The 16867-nt window shown below is 32.7% G+C and overlaps 1 protein-coding gene across 13 annotated transcripts in view; it reads left to right on the forward strand.

Annotated features, from left to right (window-relative positions):
- LOC126744042 (oxidation resistance protein 1) overlaps positions 1-15997 on the forward strand; it is a 121332-nt gene extending 105335 nt beyond the window's left edge. For 12 of the 13 annotated variants that reach the window (XM_050451356.1, XM_050451357.1, XM_050451360.1 and 9 more), the window contains 2 exons: positions 4107-4394; positions 8702-15997. In XM_050451356.1, the coding sequence (XP_050307313.1) occupies positions 4107-4394; positions 8702-9013 (600 nt within the window). In that variant the 3' untranslated portion in view covers positions 9014-15997. Of the gene's footprint in view, positions 1-876; positions 1194-4106; positions 4395-8701 lie in introns of those variants that run through there. The other variant, XM_050451364.1, reaches the window with a different exon arrangement.
- Positions 15998-16867: the final 870 nt, after the last annotated feature.

The following is a 16867-nucleotide window of genomic DNA, read 5'->3' on the forward strand; positions in this document are numbered from 1 at the left end:
CATTGCATTAACTTTAATAAACGTCTCGATAAAAGGAACAAATTCAATTAAAATTCAGGGTTTTTTCTTCTTTTATTTTTCAGACACATCGATTAGCATTGTCACTCGCTCGTTTTTTGCAATAAAAATTTTATATACAAGTAGAAACTATGGCGTTAACATTAATTTTTTAAATGGATACCATGTTTGTCAAATATGACGTAATAGACTAATGAAAAATACGATATTAAAAAATTAAAATGTATACAATATTTATAGCAACTGATGGTCATTTTATTTATTTTAATTTCATATGTTTCGTTAGTCTGTTACGTCATATTTGACAAACCATTGACAATAGGCATATGGTTTGCTGTACAATACTAATCGACGTGTCTAAAAAATAAAATAAGAAAAAATACCTGAATTTTAAATGAATTTGTTCCTTTCATCGTAAATGCACTGTATATTAGAAAACTTAAACTAAAAATTAACAGGAAGACGAACTTCTACAGGCCTTTGTGATCTAAATAAAGTCTATCTAAACAGGGGATATAGAAACAATAATGGTGAAAATGAAATGTCCCTAAACGCCTTCTTCTCTAATAAATAACAAAAAATTTGTAACAACAATAATAGTTAAGTATGAAAGTTAAATATGAAAAACGATGACAGGTAGTCCAACTAAATGGCATTCATTTACCCTGCAACCGAATACATTTTACGTGTTGTGTATGAAATAAAGTGCAACATCATCAGATTGAAATGCAAACATTACATACGTACAAAAATAACAGTAAAAACATTGATCTAATCTACCTTTTCCACTGTAGCGCCTGTTCTTACCTAAAAATAGGCTCCCCCAAAAATATTTGTATATTCAAGCAGTAAACATTTGACACCTACTCGTAGTGGCTTACTTAGTTGAAATGAAAATTAACTGTTTGATGTTAGAAAATTAGTTTAGTTGATGTCTATGGTGTCTGCACAAAAGCCCAATTTTCGCGTTTCCGTTTCCGAGATTCGTTGTTTTTTTTTAACGGGCCATCAATCCGTCACTCGCTTTGTTACGGGTCGATTATCGAGAAGATTTTATATGTAAATTATCGTATCCTATAGTTTAAGGCTACATAGCTTGGACTTTCTTTCGATGGTAGTGTTTCAGTGGTTGGCTGGGGTTTGAGCTGCGAAACATGTTTTGTCAAGACAAACCTGTAAGTTAGTAGCTATATTTACTAGGCCAGGATTTAACATATTTTTTTAAAATGAAAATTAACACTTAAAATGATTTAGGATGTCCCAAATTTGAAGTTGACTATTGGAGCCTTAAAAATGTAGATATATGTTGTTTGCGGTATGAGAAATAAAACTTTTATATGGACTAACATACCCATTTTCCTTCTAATGCTAAACTTAACCTCTAGGTGTATATTTCAGATATAAAAGCAAACAATGTTGTTATGGTCTATTTTTATTCCAAGGTGAGTTTTTTATGTTTAGTACAGGCGGCAAATGGTAAAAACAATCGGCATAATATGGAGTTTCTCAAGCTTTACTCACGGTCAGTCTTGATCTTCAGAAAAATGGATTGATATTTGAGAAAATTAGATTTTGAGAGATTTCTTTAAAGCTTCTAAGGTTGACCATAACGAATTCATTTAAAGTCCACAAAATGTAGAAAATATTTTAAAATAATCTTCTTTGAATGTGCTTTAGTTTTTGAGATTTTTGTACTAAGCCTAAAATCACTCGGCCTGTTAACGTAGTAATACAACTTATGGATAAAATATGCTTTTGTTATCAATTGTAAATGTTGTAAAGTAACGGGATCTAATTAACCTCTTTTTTTGTTTTAAATATTTGTCCAAATGACGATATTTCATTTAAACCTTTTAAGGGGACGTTCCCATATTACGCCATCAATTTTTAGTTCATATTTGACCCTTTCCCTTCCCATGTCATCAAATCTCCATATTTTCCTGGTCCTCCCCTCCCTCCAGTTAATGACGTCAAACATTTTCTTATTTTTGTTTTTTGGCATCAATTGTACTCCGTACTTGTAAAGTGTCTCATTAAATTATTTTTTAACTGGGAGTAGATGAAGCATTTATTGGTTTTTCAGTTTTATTCAATAATCTTAATCAGTATTTATGATAAATGTGTTTCCGCTTTATGCAACGAATATTCTAATTTTTCATATAAAGTAATATTAAGTTTCTAATCAAGCTTTTTCAAACGGACTTTTAACCCATTCTGCAATATTATTGAAGGTAGGAATTTTTTGCTCAGATTTACATCAAACTTTTGTCTCTGATGATCTGTATCAACATCCTCTTTGTCCTGCCTATCGATATTCTGGCAGCCTAAAACAGGTTCCTCAACAAGAACCAATACTTTGACTTTGCGGCGAGTCTTAAGGCCTTTTTTCTACTCGAATTTAATGTAGTTTTTCAATGAAATTTTATATGCGCATTCGCGAATTTTTTAGTGAGTATTAAAAAGAAGAATAGTGATACAACAATGTATATCAATGATTCCTTCTATAAATCAACAGTATTGATCGGTGAAGATTAATTCGATTGATTTATGCAGTTTTTTTTTTATTTTGGTGTTCCTTGGACGAAATCAAGCAAAAAGTTCAAAACATATGTCCTAAATGTCTTAAATTTTACACTACAGGGTGGTAAAGTTGAAAGGAAACTTACTTTTTTCGATAATTTGACCCCTTTAGATATTTTTCTGAAAATTGGTACGCAATTTCTAAGCGTTTTTCTTATACACAATTTATATTTTTATATTCTGGTCATTGGCGTTTATGCGGCCTTTAAACTGAATATTTTTTTTTTAAGAAAATGGTACGCCACTGGTTTTTCTTGTAATAAAAAATATATTTAAATTCTTTTTTTCTTTTAAATATATCTTTATTTCTTTTTATTAGTCTCTTGGTCGTTTTTCGCCCGCACGGTTTTCGCAAAAAAAACTATAGTTTTTATTTTATTGCTTTTTTTGCGGAACTGGAAGCTTATAATTTAAGAATGGAAAATTTTCGCTGCTCTTTTCTTTTCTTAAAATAATACAGTTTTTGTATTATTTTATTATTTATTCAAGAAATACTTAACAAGATTCCAAAAGTTCGAAGATTCTTGGGATCTGTCGAATTATTTCACAAGATGCTATAATGCGATGCCGCAATTCCTCCTCATTTTTAATTGAAGTTCTCTAAACCAAATGTTCAAGGTGGCGCCACAGAATAAAATTAAGCGGGTTTAGATCGGGAGGCCGTGGGTGCCAAAGTTGGGTACCTTCCGACTTATCCAACGATTTGCATATGTAATATCTAAATACTGCCGAGCAACTAAACTAAAATGTGTTGAGCTTGTCTAAGCTGAATAGAAACTTCTTTAAGCAGTGCTAGCAAATCATTTACATTATATACTTCTCCAGTCAACCTTCCCAGTTAAGTCGTCGAGGTGGAAAATCAGACTCCCAAATAGCCAGTCAGGTGCGTCATACTGCCCCGAATTGAAAAATCGATTTCAGATTTATTTCCCCATACCTTGTCACAATTGCTTGGCCTTAAAAAATTGATATTTCATAAAAATAATTTGTAAATGATAATATTGAAAAAATAGAATGAGAAATTAAAAATCTAGAAATATTTGGAAACTATTTTTGTCTTTAAATTGAAAATTATGAGCCTTCTCTTATATGTCTTTTGTCAAAAAAACATATAGTACACCTATTCAGATCCCAGTTCCTTTAAAAAATTAGACCTTTGTTGCAAGACCAAGAATGTGTATGAGGTTAAGGACTTTATACGACTACGTATTGTTGGCTATTGTAGCCCATCTCTTCGGTATATTTATCGTTTGTCAGAGCTGGTAAACTATTTTTAAGTTCCTAATAGTCATGCTCTAATTAAAGAGGCCCTAAATAACCAATAACTCATTTTTATATTGTAGAACACCCCAAAATTATTTGACACGTGCCTAAATTGAAACTTGTCAATTTCGCGTTCAACCCCAACCAACCGTCTTCTCTGTTAACTATAGTGTCCTGCTTCCTAGTTTCCCCAACACCAGAAGTTGATAAAACACCAACTTATAAACGTTTTATTAATAATTTAGGTGCTGCCCATGTCCGAGGAGTACAGGCGGGCGTTCTACAGCAGCGCGGCGGACACCCCTTCGCTAGACATCGAGCTGTCACCCCCCGACCTGATCGGAAAAACAGAAATATTAACGGACGAACATCGGGAGTCGTTGTGTCGACATCTGCCGGCCAGAGCCGAGGGTTACGCGTGGACCCTGGTGTTCAGTACCAGCCAGCACGGGTTTAGCTTGAATAGTATGTATCGGAAGATGTACAAGTTGGAGTCGCCTATTTTGTTGGTTATTCAGGACACAGACAATAATGTAAGTTAAATACTGAGATTTAGGTTTGTTATTGAGATTTTTAAACAGAAGCCTAGAGATTAGTTAGTAAAGTTATTTAGTCTATTAAAAGTATTACTCGATTACAAATGTCACTATCTTTTTCATCCTCTAAGTTGTGTGAATTGGAACTTTCCAATAAATTTAATGCCTGTTTTAATAAATCTGAACTTTGGTTAATGAAGTCATAAAACTTCTCTAGAGATGAAGAGTATGGTTTATTAAGCTCACAATAATCAGAAGACTTATACCTAGTTAATAGATTTTCGAGTTGAGACCACCTACTTAATTTCAATTCGAAAGGTAAAATTCATTTTAGGTCATTTTGGAACAACTCATTGTTTTTTAAAAAGACTTTAACATGTAGGTCGCTATCTATTGATATTTGATTAATAATATTTATACGCATCATTCAAGTTTAAAGTATAGAAATATAGTTTTGTATCTCCAACATTTTTTACATTCCACAGGTCAGATTACTCATAAGATCTTGAAAAATTGTCATGAAATGAAGTTGCAGAGGCTTCATTGGCAAGTTCTTTATGTTTTTGTTGTTCACTATTTCTTTCATCTGGAAAAATTTGAGCCACTGCTGAGCCAAACTAATCTTTCCATTTTAACTCTAATCTTAGTGAGCATGACATCAGGTAAAAGATAATCATCTTCACGGATAATATCATTCGGGTCAAAATGCTTGGCACAAACCATAGAATATTGAGTAGGAGCCCAATTATCTCTAGGTATGGCTTTTAACCATTTAATTTTAAGTTGTTTATCTTTGGGGAAGCCAAAAACAGAAATGATTGCCTCGCCTGCTCTTAAACTACTTTTGTAATTAGATTTACATCCGGGAACACAGCAGGGACTGGACTTGGCATGTTTCAAAAGGCAAAAAAATTCTTTAATGAATTCCTAAATATAAATAAAGCTAATAGATTTACCTATACTTACTAATACTATGGGTATTCCTTACCAGATTTCCTCGAAATAGGTTTATAAATAAAACAAAACCTAATTTTTTTTTAATGTGAATAAAGCATTAACCTTGGCTCTTAGGCATAAGTTTCTAGTTTCAGTGGAACACAAGATATTTGCAAAAAATCCCAAATCACACAGATAAGAGCACAACACAAAATTCTTAAAAGTGATATGTAAAATAAACTTGAAAATCGATAAATAGCACAATGACCCACTTAAGAAGCCGGCCGGCTCCACCTGTTTCTGTTTACAAACAAGGTATTTATCTTTATAGCCATTTGTCACTGTTTTTATAGTATATAACACACCGAAACTGACTGGGAGATATTACTAAGACTTAGTAAGTTCTTAATAATAACTTCATTTACTTTCCTTTCCGAAATTTCACTTAAAAACTTAAATTTAAAAGAGGAATTTAAACGATCCCCATGAAGTCCCATGAGAATTGAAATGAAAACGGATCTGAAAGTCATGTGTTATCATTTCGCGGATTGAGTAAAGCCGGCTGTGCCACTATACATGTGGAGTATAAGGTATGCCTGGGATATAACGAAATGGATATTTAAATTGATCAATTCGGATTTATTACCAACATACAGAGTGATTTTCGTACGTAGACACTCGTTCATCCTGTAGTTCCTAAAGGGTTTAGCTGATCTTTTAAAAATTTAGAAACTACATATATTTCTGAAGAAAAATATGCCACATGTTTGCCTTGCATACCAAAGGTTATATACAAAAAAATCTTAAGATGGTATACACAGTCTTTTTAGCGATGTATGCATTAAAGCTATACCGCCGAATAAAAATGTTTACTGCTTGGCCTTTAAAACAAATCAAAACTATCTTTAGAGATAGTTTTGATTTGTTTTAAAATTGTTTTAGCACTAATAAATTGAAAACACCGTCTCTTCTAACTAATCTTTATTTTTAATTGCACAAAAAAAAACCTAGATAAGGACAAAACTACAAATGAAGCTAATTCATAAAAGACATGTCAATGAAAGCGGGACCTAATGTTTTAAAAAGGAGCAAAAACGCAAGAGATGGATGTCAATGCGTTAAAATCTATAAAATGTTTTCAACATGCATACTACCTATTTCTCTAAATTTTTGTGCACGCTTTTGTAGGTTTGCAATTGAGGGTTTTCTTTGATGTCGTCACAATAAAAAAATTTTGTTGAGAATTAGCCGATGGTACTAAATGGGAGGTTTTCATTGGCCCATACATGTCAGTTTCTTTCTTTTTTGACTTTCTTGACTCCTTGCCTTGTGAATTGGGCTTCATCAGTAAATGGCGTTCTGGAAATACTTCTTCGGTGATTTGTTATCCACCTAGCAAATTTCACTCTAGGCAAATTCTTCTAATCTTTGTACCTCTTGTACATTGAAAGAGTATAAATTTTCATTTTTTATAGTTCTCCAGACTCTTGTGACTGTGGTACCGCTATGCTAATTGAACGAAAATTTGCCTAGTGCTAGTGGTGGGATCTTCTCTTACAAGGTTGAGAATATTCTCTTCTTGAACCAGGTTATTAGTACCCATTCTTTCAATATGAACATCATCAGTATTAAAAGTTACGGCAAACGTTTGGTGATTCGAAATTCTCCGATCCGGAAATCGTATCTCGTAATCTTCTATATTTTTCTGCAGCAGCCATTTCTTTACCATTACAGAATCCATACACAAATACGATATCTGCATACTCGACATTTGTAAATACCGTAATTTTTACAATTGAAACGTACAAATTTTTTGCAAGAGGAGTGCTATATTTCGTTCTTTTAACAAGCGAGGTCAAACAAAAACGACATAGCTACATAAATGTCATTTAAAAATATATGTCAAAAATCCCAGACTTACTTGACTAGTTTGAGGCACCAAAATTTATTGAAATTAATTGATATTTTTTTTAGTAACCGTTGGTATACATATAGCTTTCTTGATGTATTCTTTAATACCGCTTAGTTATAGCTTTAATGTATACATCGCTAAAAAGACGTGTGACCATCTAAATATTTTTTTCTACATAATTTTTGGTGGGCCACTCAACATAGTGGCAGTTTTTAGGAAAAAAGTCAAAAAAACTCAATTGCAATGTACAGGGTATCTCACAATTAAAGAGCCCCCTTTCTACGGACAGGTCTTTCAAAATAAGAAGGCCTGTCCTGTTGAAACCAGATGTTTCTATCTAGACAGCTTGTATAGGACAAGAGAACAAAATAGCCAAATTCATAGGTCGTCCTGCAAGAATCCGGCCTACAACTCGAGTCAACAATCCCTGCCCAAACATTGATTTTTTTGATATTGAGTGTAGCTTTCGCTCATCCAGTGTGGGTTTTTTGTCTGTCCAATAACGACAATTTTGACGATTTACCTAAGCATTCAACATAAACGTTAATTCATCAGAAAATAGGACGTTTTCTATTTGTAGAACATTCCTGTGTAGTAGTTCGCAAAACTGGAGTCTTCGATTCAAATCATTTTCGGTGAGTTCCTGAATGATTGTTATTTTATAGAGATGAAATTAAGAGCTTTAAGAACTCTTGACACTGAAGACTGGCTGATTCCGAGTTCTCTAGTTATCTGCCTAGAACATTCATTTTCACCTCTTCACTGAGCGCACTCCGACAATGATTTTTTGTTTGTCTTAAACAGGTATTATCATACCTTAGCAATTATTAAAAAAATACTATTGAATTGAATTTATTTTCGAATTAGATGTTTGTTAAATATGTTTTAAAAAACAGGAGTAAAAAATTAAAATGCATGTGTAACTTGTTAAACCCTCTTATAATAGTCTTTAAAAAAATTGGGTTGTCGTTTAAAAAAATAATCGATGACATCATATCTCACATTTGAGACATCCTGTATAATTTTTTTTTACATTAAAATAAAGGCAATTTAAAATACTAATCGACGTTTTCGAGTTTCCAAAAAAAGCGCTTTTGATTTAGTGAATTTAGTCCAAGTTAGAGATTCGCACTGTATACTCATTACTTAATGTTGTTCAAATACAATTGTTTTATAAAACATGAACACATGAATGTTGTTTTTATTTTACCATGTATTATCCACGAAGTCGGCATTTTCATTTAAATCACCTCTCAACGTTTGAGACCTTTGCTACGCCCCTGGTTCATCGCGAAACATCTGCTTTTTGGCCTTTTCAGAGAAAGGCAACCAGAAAACAAACAAGATTTAAAAAAAAATAATTGCGTATTTTTCACGACCTAATACAAACCTTTTTTTTTTGATAAATTTTCTGTAAATTTGCTATATTTTTATACTAAAGTTCTTCTTTTTTCAGGTATTTGGTGCTTTAACCTCCTGCGCCCTACACGTTTCCGATCATTTTTACGGCACTGGAGAATCCCTACTGTTCCGTTTCACACCCCATTTCCAAGTCTACAACTGGACCGGAGAAAATTTATATTTTATCAAAGGAAATAACGAGTCTTTGAGTATCGGAGCCGGTGACGGTAAATTCGGTCTCTGGCTGGACGGCGATTTGTATTTGGGCCGCACCGAAACCTGCAAAACTTACGGCAACGACCCGCTGACGCCCAAAGTGGATTTCGTGGTGAAAACATTGGAATGTTGGGCATTTATTTCGAGTTAAATCAAAATTGTTACGAGAAAATTTAAATAATGGTTCCACAAATGAAAAGGTGCATATCAAAAAAAAAAAATGTCGTAAAAGACCATACGTAAATACTATAACTAGAAATTGATGCTTGGTAGTGCCGTTGTTGAAGTTTATGGCAGGCTTTTTAGCTGATGAAGAGAAGTTTATTATTAAAAAAAATATTTATTTAAAATAATTATTGTTACCAAAATATCTATTTTCATTGTTATCATTTTTAAAGTATTGTAGCTTGTCATTCACTGTGCTACTTGCTACAACGAATTTTTTTAGTTAAAAATTGCGCATAAAATTACTACTAGTCACGTAAAATGACCCTTTTTATAGTCTCAGATTCGTGTTAATTTAGGGCGGGGAGAAACGTTTGAAGAATATATTTGAGACAATATATTCGACAATAAGTTTGTTTAAAAGTGGGTTATAAGGCGCGAAACGATTGAAGAAGACCAAAGAGCGATTTTGAGCCTCTTTATTCAATTGCTGAGAGATTATATGAATAAGTGTGTCATTTGTTTATTTTTTATAAGGTCTATAAGAATTGACATAAGGAAGAACTGTCAATTTAGGGTAGCACTTAAATATTTAAAGAAAAAAATATATTATAGATAGACAAATAAGGAAGAACGGAATTTTTATTTATAAAAAACACCAAAACACATAATTCTTATATATTATGACAAACTTAAGGTTTGCATTCATAAGTATTCTAATATATATTTCCATTTGCAACACTAATTACCAATTCTGACGAATACCGAATATTAAAGTGAATGTTAGAATGCCATAGAATTTATGTCGATGCTATATAAATGATTACAATTTCGTATTTTTTGGCATATAATTTTGCTTTAGTTTTATTATTCATGCCGGACTGTTAAGAAAGAACGTAAATTTAAAATTAACTAAGAAAAGCTTTGTTTCTAATATAAACGGTGTTGAAATAATAAAAAAGAACTCAAATACAAAAATAATATTAAACGATTAAAGCTCGATGACAATTTTTCATTTTATTAACACATCATTTTAGCCTGAAGAATGCTTTTCTTTTTATTTTTTGCTCTTTCTTTTCTTTACCAGTGGTAAATACAGTGGAAGATTCATTTAATAAAAAGAATATTCATCTCTCAATTTGGAGCATCATCACGCCTAAATAGCTAATGAAATTATACTATGTAATATTGTTAAAAATATTTTTAAACTAAATATATTTCTTCGATTGTTAGATATTTATGGAAATATTGATTTTTTTTTTAATTTGTTAACGAAGGCATTTTAGTCCCTCATATTTATATTTTTTCTTCTATTCTTTTTATCCTAAATTAAGCATTAAATATTTTTTAGATTTTTTTAGTATAAGGTGTTACATATATGTAATGCTAGGAGGTAATGGGTGCAAAAAACACTATTTTAACAAAAAATTGTAATCTAGTAAATTGAAAAGATAACACACACATTATGAAATTTTTTTTTTACATATTTTTGGTGTGGTTAGACGCAAAACTGTCAATACATTACACTTTCTACATTGTGTGCGAGTTGAATTATTAAAATACGTTCCAGCACAACGTGTGCGTTTTTTAGTTTGGTTTTCTCTCAACAACAAGGTGGTCCATTTTCTACTACGAGTAAGCTTGACTTCATTGTTTATCCCTTGTAATTTAGAAGATAGAGATGGAGATCTTCCAGCACTTTTGGAAAGTGCATGCAGTGTATTTACAAAATGTCACTTTCAAGCCCTTGAAAATTGAGAATTTTTTGCTTTTCAATATAAGCACTATGCATTATTGATTGAAACAAAAACCATGTAAATAGTATTGCCAAACATTTTGATCCATTGAATCAGTCCAATCAAGTAAAGTTTGACAGTTGCCGCAGGATAGACCATATTTATTAGTAGCAATATAAACTACAGAGTTGATTCAAGTATAAATAGAACCATAAACTAAACTTGTTATTGTCTAAACCAATTTTGTTTTTCTCTTTAAAGGTTCGTTTTACATCTTCATTGGATATGTCTCATTTAACGGCATCAAATTGAGGTTCAACGTTTTTTACTCGTCTAGTAAGCCCTACTACCTATTAAATGTCTCATTTCCTTTCTTACGAAACGTTAAAGCCACTAAATCAGCTGTCACAGGTGTAATGGAACTGATATATAGATAGCGTTTGTTATGAGTATTGCAAGACAGAACTCAGAAGCACTTATGGGCAATGGCTACGTAAAATATAAAAAGTTGAACCATATTATAGAATATTATTAATCTAAACGTGGAAAATTACGTCTCGGAGGTTTCCCCCGTTTTCTGCTCTACAAAGTGGTGAGATATTTCCAAAACATGTTGCATGACTTTTTGCAAAAAACGCGAATTTCACAGCGAATATTGTTTTTCAGATCAGAGATCAGGTTATTAATGTATACTCTCTTTTTCAAATAGCCATAAAAAAAGTCTGGAGCAGTGAAATCCGGCGAACGCGGCGGCCAATTTACATCGCTCCGACGCCAAATAATGTAAGATCTCCCGTAACAGAACCATGGTACCCCATGCAGTATGGGGCGTGACACTATCTTGTTGAAACCACATTTGAGGGTGGTTTGCCACAACTGGTCTCAAAAGCTCGCTGATAAAGTGCTCTTGGAATCTGCAGTCCATATCCTGCTATTTTCTTTATTTACAAATTCATTTAAATGAAACTTGGCTTCATCACTCATTATCAAATTGTTAATGAAATCATGATTTTCTCCTATCGGCTTTATTTCTTGCACTAGATCGATTTTGTAGGGAAACAGATGCAATGTGGGCCAAAATTCTCTGAATACTGATAGCCCAAGTTATGAAATACGTTTCCTGGTTGATGTTTCTGAACTTCCTTCCACACTCTCACTCAATTTTTCAACAGTACATTCTTGATGGTACGCACTGTACGTGGCCTTTCAACTGCAGGTCGGTTTTTAAGTGAACCTTGTTGCCGAAAATATGCGACTAGGCGATTTATTATTGGTAATTGGCTGAAATAAAAATACAATTTTAAATAAAAAAAATTATAAAGCATTTAAACCATAACGCTTATTATGCGACACCCTATAGTAGTTTAATTTTCCCCACAGCTTATCGCTTTGATCAATATTATCATTGGAAGCCAGATGCTAAAATCTCAAAATTTGTTCAAACCTGTTACGTCTCGTAGCTTCTCGTAATTTCCTCTACAAGATATATTTATTATTGTCTTTATACAAGGTGTCCAAAAAGGGTATCAGCAATGTGATGTTTGCATAAACCAAATACACCATATTTCTATGATCATTTATTTAGGGCAAATTAATGTACAGTCAATAGAAATTTATGAACCAAAAACAATGTTGTTTAAATGGTGTCCGTTGCGCTGAATGCACTCTTTAAATCGAGAACGAAGATTATGTCCCGTCCACACATTTCCCTTAATATTAATCTTATTTGCTCCTGGATATTTTGCTTTAATTGATTTGTATCAGCTGGATTATTCTCGTAGACCTTACTTTTATGGTAACTCCATAAGAAATAATCAAGTGGCGACAGGTCCGGGCTCCTAGGAGGGCAGTTAATATTGCCTCTGCTTGAAATGACTTTATTGGGGAATAATTGTTGAACAGCTTCAATTGCCCGATTTGACGTATGGCATGTCGCACCATCCTGCTGAAACCTGGTTTCTAAGTTAAAACCTTGAAACTGTCGGAGAAATAGTGCAAGAAAATCTTGTAACATTGCACAATACCGCTCGGTATTAACGGTAAGTGCCCGTCCATTTTGTTCTTCAAAAAAATATGGCCCAATTATGCCGTCAGCAGACATAGCAGCCCATACGACCACTTTGGGACTATGAAGTGGACGTTCGTGTTTTCTGCGAGGATTAACGTCAGACCAGTACCTGCAATTTTGCTTATTTACGTGACCATTTACATGAAAATTTGCCTCATCACTGAATAAAATGTTATTGAAATCGACGAATCGTTCCATCATTTCATTGACAAACCCTCGCTTTTAATTCCTGCACTAACTGTATCTTATATGCATGCAGATGCAAGTCTTTGGTCAAAATGTTATGTAAAGATGATCTTTTGAGAGTAGTCGTCTGACTTCGCTTCCGTACAGATAAGGTTGGATTCTCTCTGACTGATTGACATACTCGTTCGATGTTTTCTGCACTTCTTACGATTCGTTGGCGGCCTGGATTATGAATTTTCACTATGGATCCAGTAGCTTCAAACATTCTGATCCATTTTCTAATAACATCAGGGCTAGGTGACAATTGAATATCATGTAATCGGTAATGAGCGCGATATAGACGGCGTGCTGTCACGATTGAATTATTGTTTTGGTAAAATTCACGTACACAAAAAGCGCGTTGCTCTCCGGGAAACGGCTCCATTGCAACTGAAATTCCTTGAACCCGTTTACATTTTGACTTCCACCGTAAGTGGCGGCGTTTCCACGTCTGAGATTAAATGCACAAATATAAAGTGCTGATACCCTATTTGGACACCTTGTATCTAAAAAAATCTCAAATAGGTCAACAACTGATTTGTTTTCAAACATTGAATAATCAGTTTCGGGAAATTGTTTCTCGTTGTATGTGAAATCGGTTAAAATCCAGTTCTGGGAATCAGAAACTTTTGGTTATTGTAAATCAGCTGGAGAGATCGTTATTTCTGTTACTGAGGGTGCGTTATCTTCGTGCAGTTTTAATTGTTCATAATCTTCGTTCGATTGAGTCTGTTCGCTAGAAATAAAATAAAAATTCGGTGGACGGTTCAAATTTCCACATCAGCGTTACTTGCTGATGCGGAAATTGCATCAGCATTCAGTAGCTCATTTATTGCCGTTGACTCATATTGTCAAAATTCCCGCCCTCATGTCTTTTCTCTTGTCTTCAAAATTTTCATCCGTTAAAATAGCCAAAATCTGGTGGTACTATAAAAATTGCCTCTATGAAGTCATTTAACTCGTCTAGTTCGTTAAAGGCTATATCAATAGCTTCTTGAATAGTAAGCCCTTTTTGGAGGGTTGTAGCAAGGGATCTGAAAAAGTACTTTATGCGTAAGAAAAAAATTAAAACATACGCTTTCCTTACTTATCAACAAACTTTCGTAAAGTCTACTAAACAACAGTTACTAAAACATGAAACACCCAAAAGTAAATATGTAAGACAATTTTTTTAAAAATTGAGATAAAATGATCCCGTTACATCGTAGCGCTACATATATCATATAATTGTAGCAAGTAAATGTCTAACCTAATAACTCTTTTACATGGAAAAAATCTAAAATTAATGCATAGAAAAATAAATTATTAACCTGTCTGTTCTTATACTAACAATAACTGAATTTTATAAATTATAAGAGGTATTTTAGTATTTTTTATCGACAAGTCCATGGTTTGCGGATTTTTTGTTCTGTTACGATAATTTAAAACTTTACAATTTCTAAAACTGGTTTTATAAAAACTATAGAGCTACTCTAATTGACGCGCACTGGCTTCTAATACCAACTGACGTGATTGTCAATTAGGAATTCACAGTTTCAGCAACAGAACTTAGATGGCACCACTTTTCCATTACATATATGTAACGCTAGGAGCTAATATAATATCACCCTCTATATAAACTAAAAAACTTAAAATTTACTCAAAATATTAAACTTCGATATACGTCATCAATCGTAAAACATGCAGCGTTGCGGGATTTTACATATTTTCTTTAAACCAAAATATAGTACTAAGCTCTATTGTATGCGAAAAAAGCTGAAAAAAAATAGGTAACCCTAATAAACATTTAAAATGACCATCTCACAACCCAATTTGAAATATATGCGGTATAAAAACATAGTCTATACAAAACTATATCAAATGCAAATAATTTTGGCACAATTCTTATCAACATATAAATTAAAAACATTTAATTTCTTTCGTCACAAACCCTAAACATCTTGGTAAAACTTGTCTAAACTATAATAGGATCATTGATGTTTCCCTAAAACTGCATCATAAAGGTAAGCGTACTCACTTTCGTTTTTACCGGAAATAGACCTTTAAACGACTTTCGACAATCGATAAAATAAAAGATTCCCATTTCAACGGCATTAAACCTTTCCCAGATCCAGAAAATTCTATAAGGCACTACTTAATAATTTCTCAAAAGCTAAACTAAAATCGCTTTTTGGATCTCTTAATAAAAAAAGGACCGATCATAGTTGGGTGTAGGGATAAAATATAACATGATTGTGTTGTAGCAATTAATTATTTACCAGACTGCCCCTCTAATTCGGGACCGTCTTGAAAATGTCTTTTTCCGTCAATTAGTCGCATTTGAACATGCCATATCGTCATTTGTCAATTTACCTTATAAGCTTGTGAACGACTCATTATATACTAGATCACGATTTAGATGGCAACAAGAGCAGTCACGTTGTTGTTAAAGCCGCCATTTGTTTTTGTAGTTTAAATAAGAAAATAAAAATTTTTGCTACATACGGCTTTCGATCATCGATTAGAAAAAATAAATAATACTAGCCTGTTATTATAGCGGATCATCTGTTACATCTCACACGTTCATTGTTCCATTTATGTGATGTTAACTGTTCATTCATATTAGACTTTTATGTAGTAGGCGTATAAACGACTATTATCATAATATTTAAATTAATTGCGTATTACCTAAAGGCAGTTTTTGAGTACCTTGATAATGAATTTAACAAAGTATAATATACGAAATAATATTCTATTTTTCCTAGACGCTGAGCAATGTGCATACAGATTATTTATTTTTCTGATTGTAGAGGGCGTCGATTGGCCCCTCCATTATTTCTTAGTCAGCATGTAGCCTGGAATTTTTTATTGCAGTTATGTACTATAAAATCTTTGTTGGTCGTTTATTCTGTATAAACATTGTAAATAATTTCAAGATGAATAAAATTATCGTATTTTAGAATGTTGGATTTTATTTTAGGTTCCAAATTACCCAACCCTTCATATAGTCTTTCAGGTATAGTCCTTTTATTTTTACTTGAAGAAGCCAAATATTAAGCGACCGCAAAAAAATATATTGAACTCTGCCGCCCTCAGAGGCGTGCCGTTAAAATGAAACGGGTGGGTAATATAATAAAGTTATCTTCATAGTGTCAATTCAGTTTTTTTTATAATAGTTTTACTAAAAAAATTAACTTCAATTGCTTTGATCTGACGGAATTTTTATCAATTCTAAATATGTTTTTGGTTTTGAACAGATTTAGAATTGATACTATTAAAATGTATTATTGTAAAGCTTACATGAGTTGTTTAAACGTTATACAATGTTTTAAGTTAGGGACATAAGGTTTAATTTAAAATACAATGTGGTTTAAAAATTCACCTATTATACAATACCTTTTTATATTAAATTGCCTACTTTTTCGCAATGAATGGTTTTTTTCTCAAGCAATCCGAAATTTATTGTCGGAATTGACAGATACAATAATGAATCTATTTGATACCCAACAACGTGCGTTTTATGTCTATAGCTTTTATAAATTAAATTCCAACATTCCTACATCGCAGTTTTACGTCGGTTGGATGCTCGTTATGCTCTTCACAACGTCAGTGAAGCACCTAGTACCAATCTCATCAAATCTTGGATAAATAAATTTAAAGAAAGAGATTGAAACTATTCATCCTTCTGGAATCGTATGAAATGTACGCACTATTCAAAATTTTGACCGTGTTAGCGATGCAGTTGTCCAATATCCACACAGATCAGTGCAAAAATATGCTGCGGTCCTCCAGTTACATGAATCTAGTTTTTTTTTGTATCTTAATGAAAGAC

This window comes from Anthonomus grandis, chromosome 13 (assembly GCF_022605725.1).
Source record: "Anthonomus grandis grandis chromosome 13, icAntGran1.3, whole genome shotgun sequence".
Taxonomy (NCBI): domain Eukaryota; kingdom Metazoa; phylum Arthropoda; class Insecta; order Coleoptera; family Curculionidae; genus Anthonomus; species Anthonomus grandis.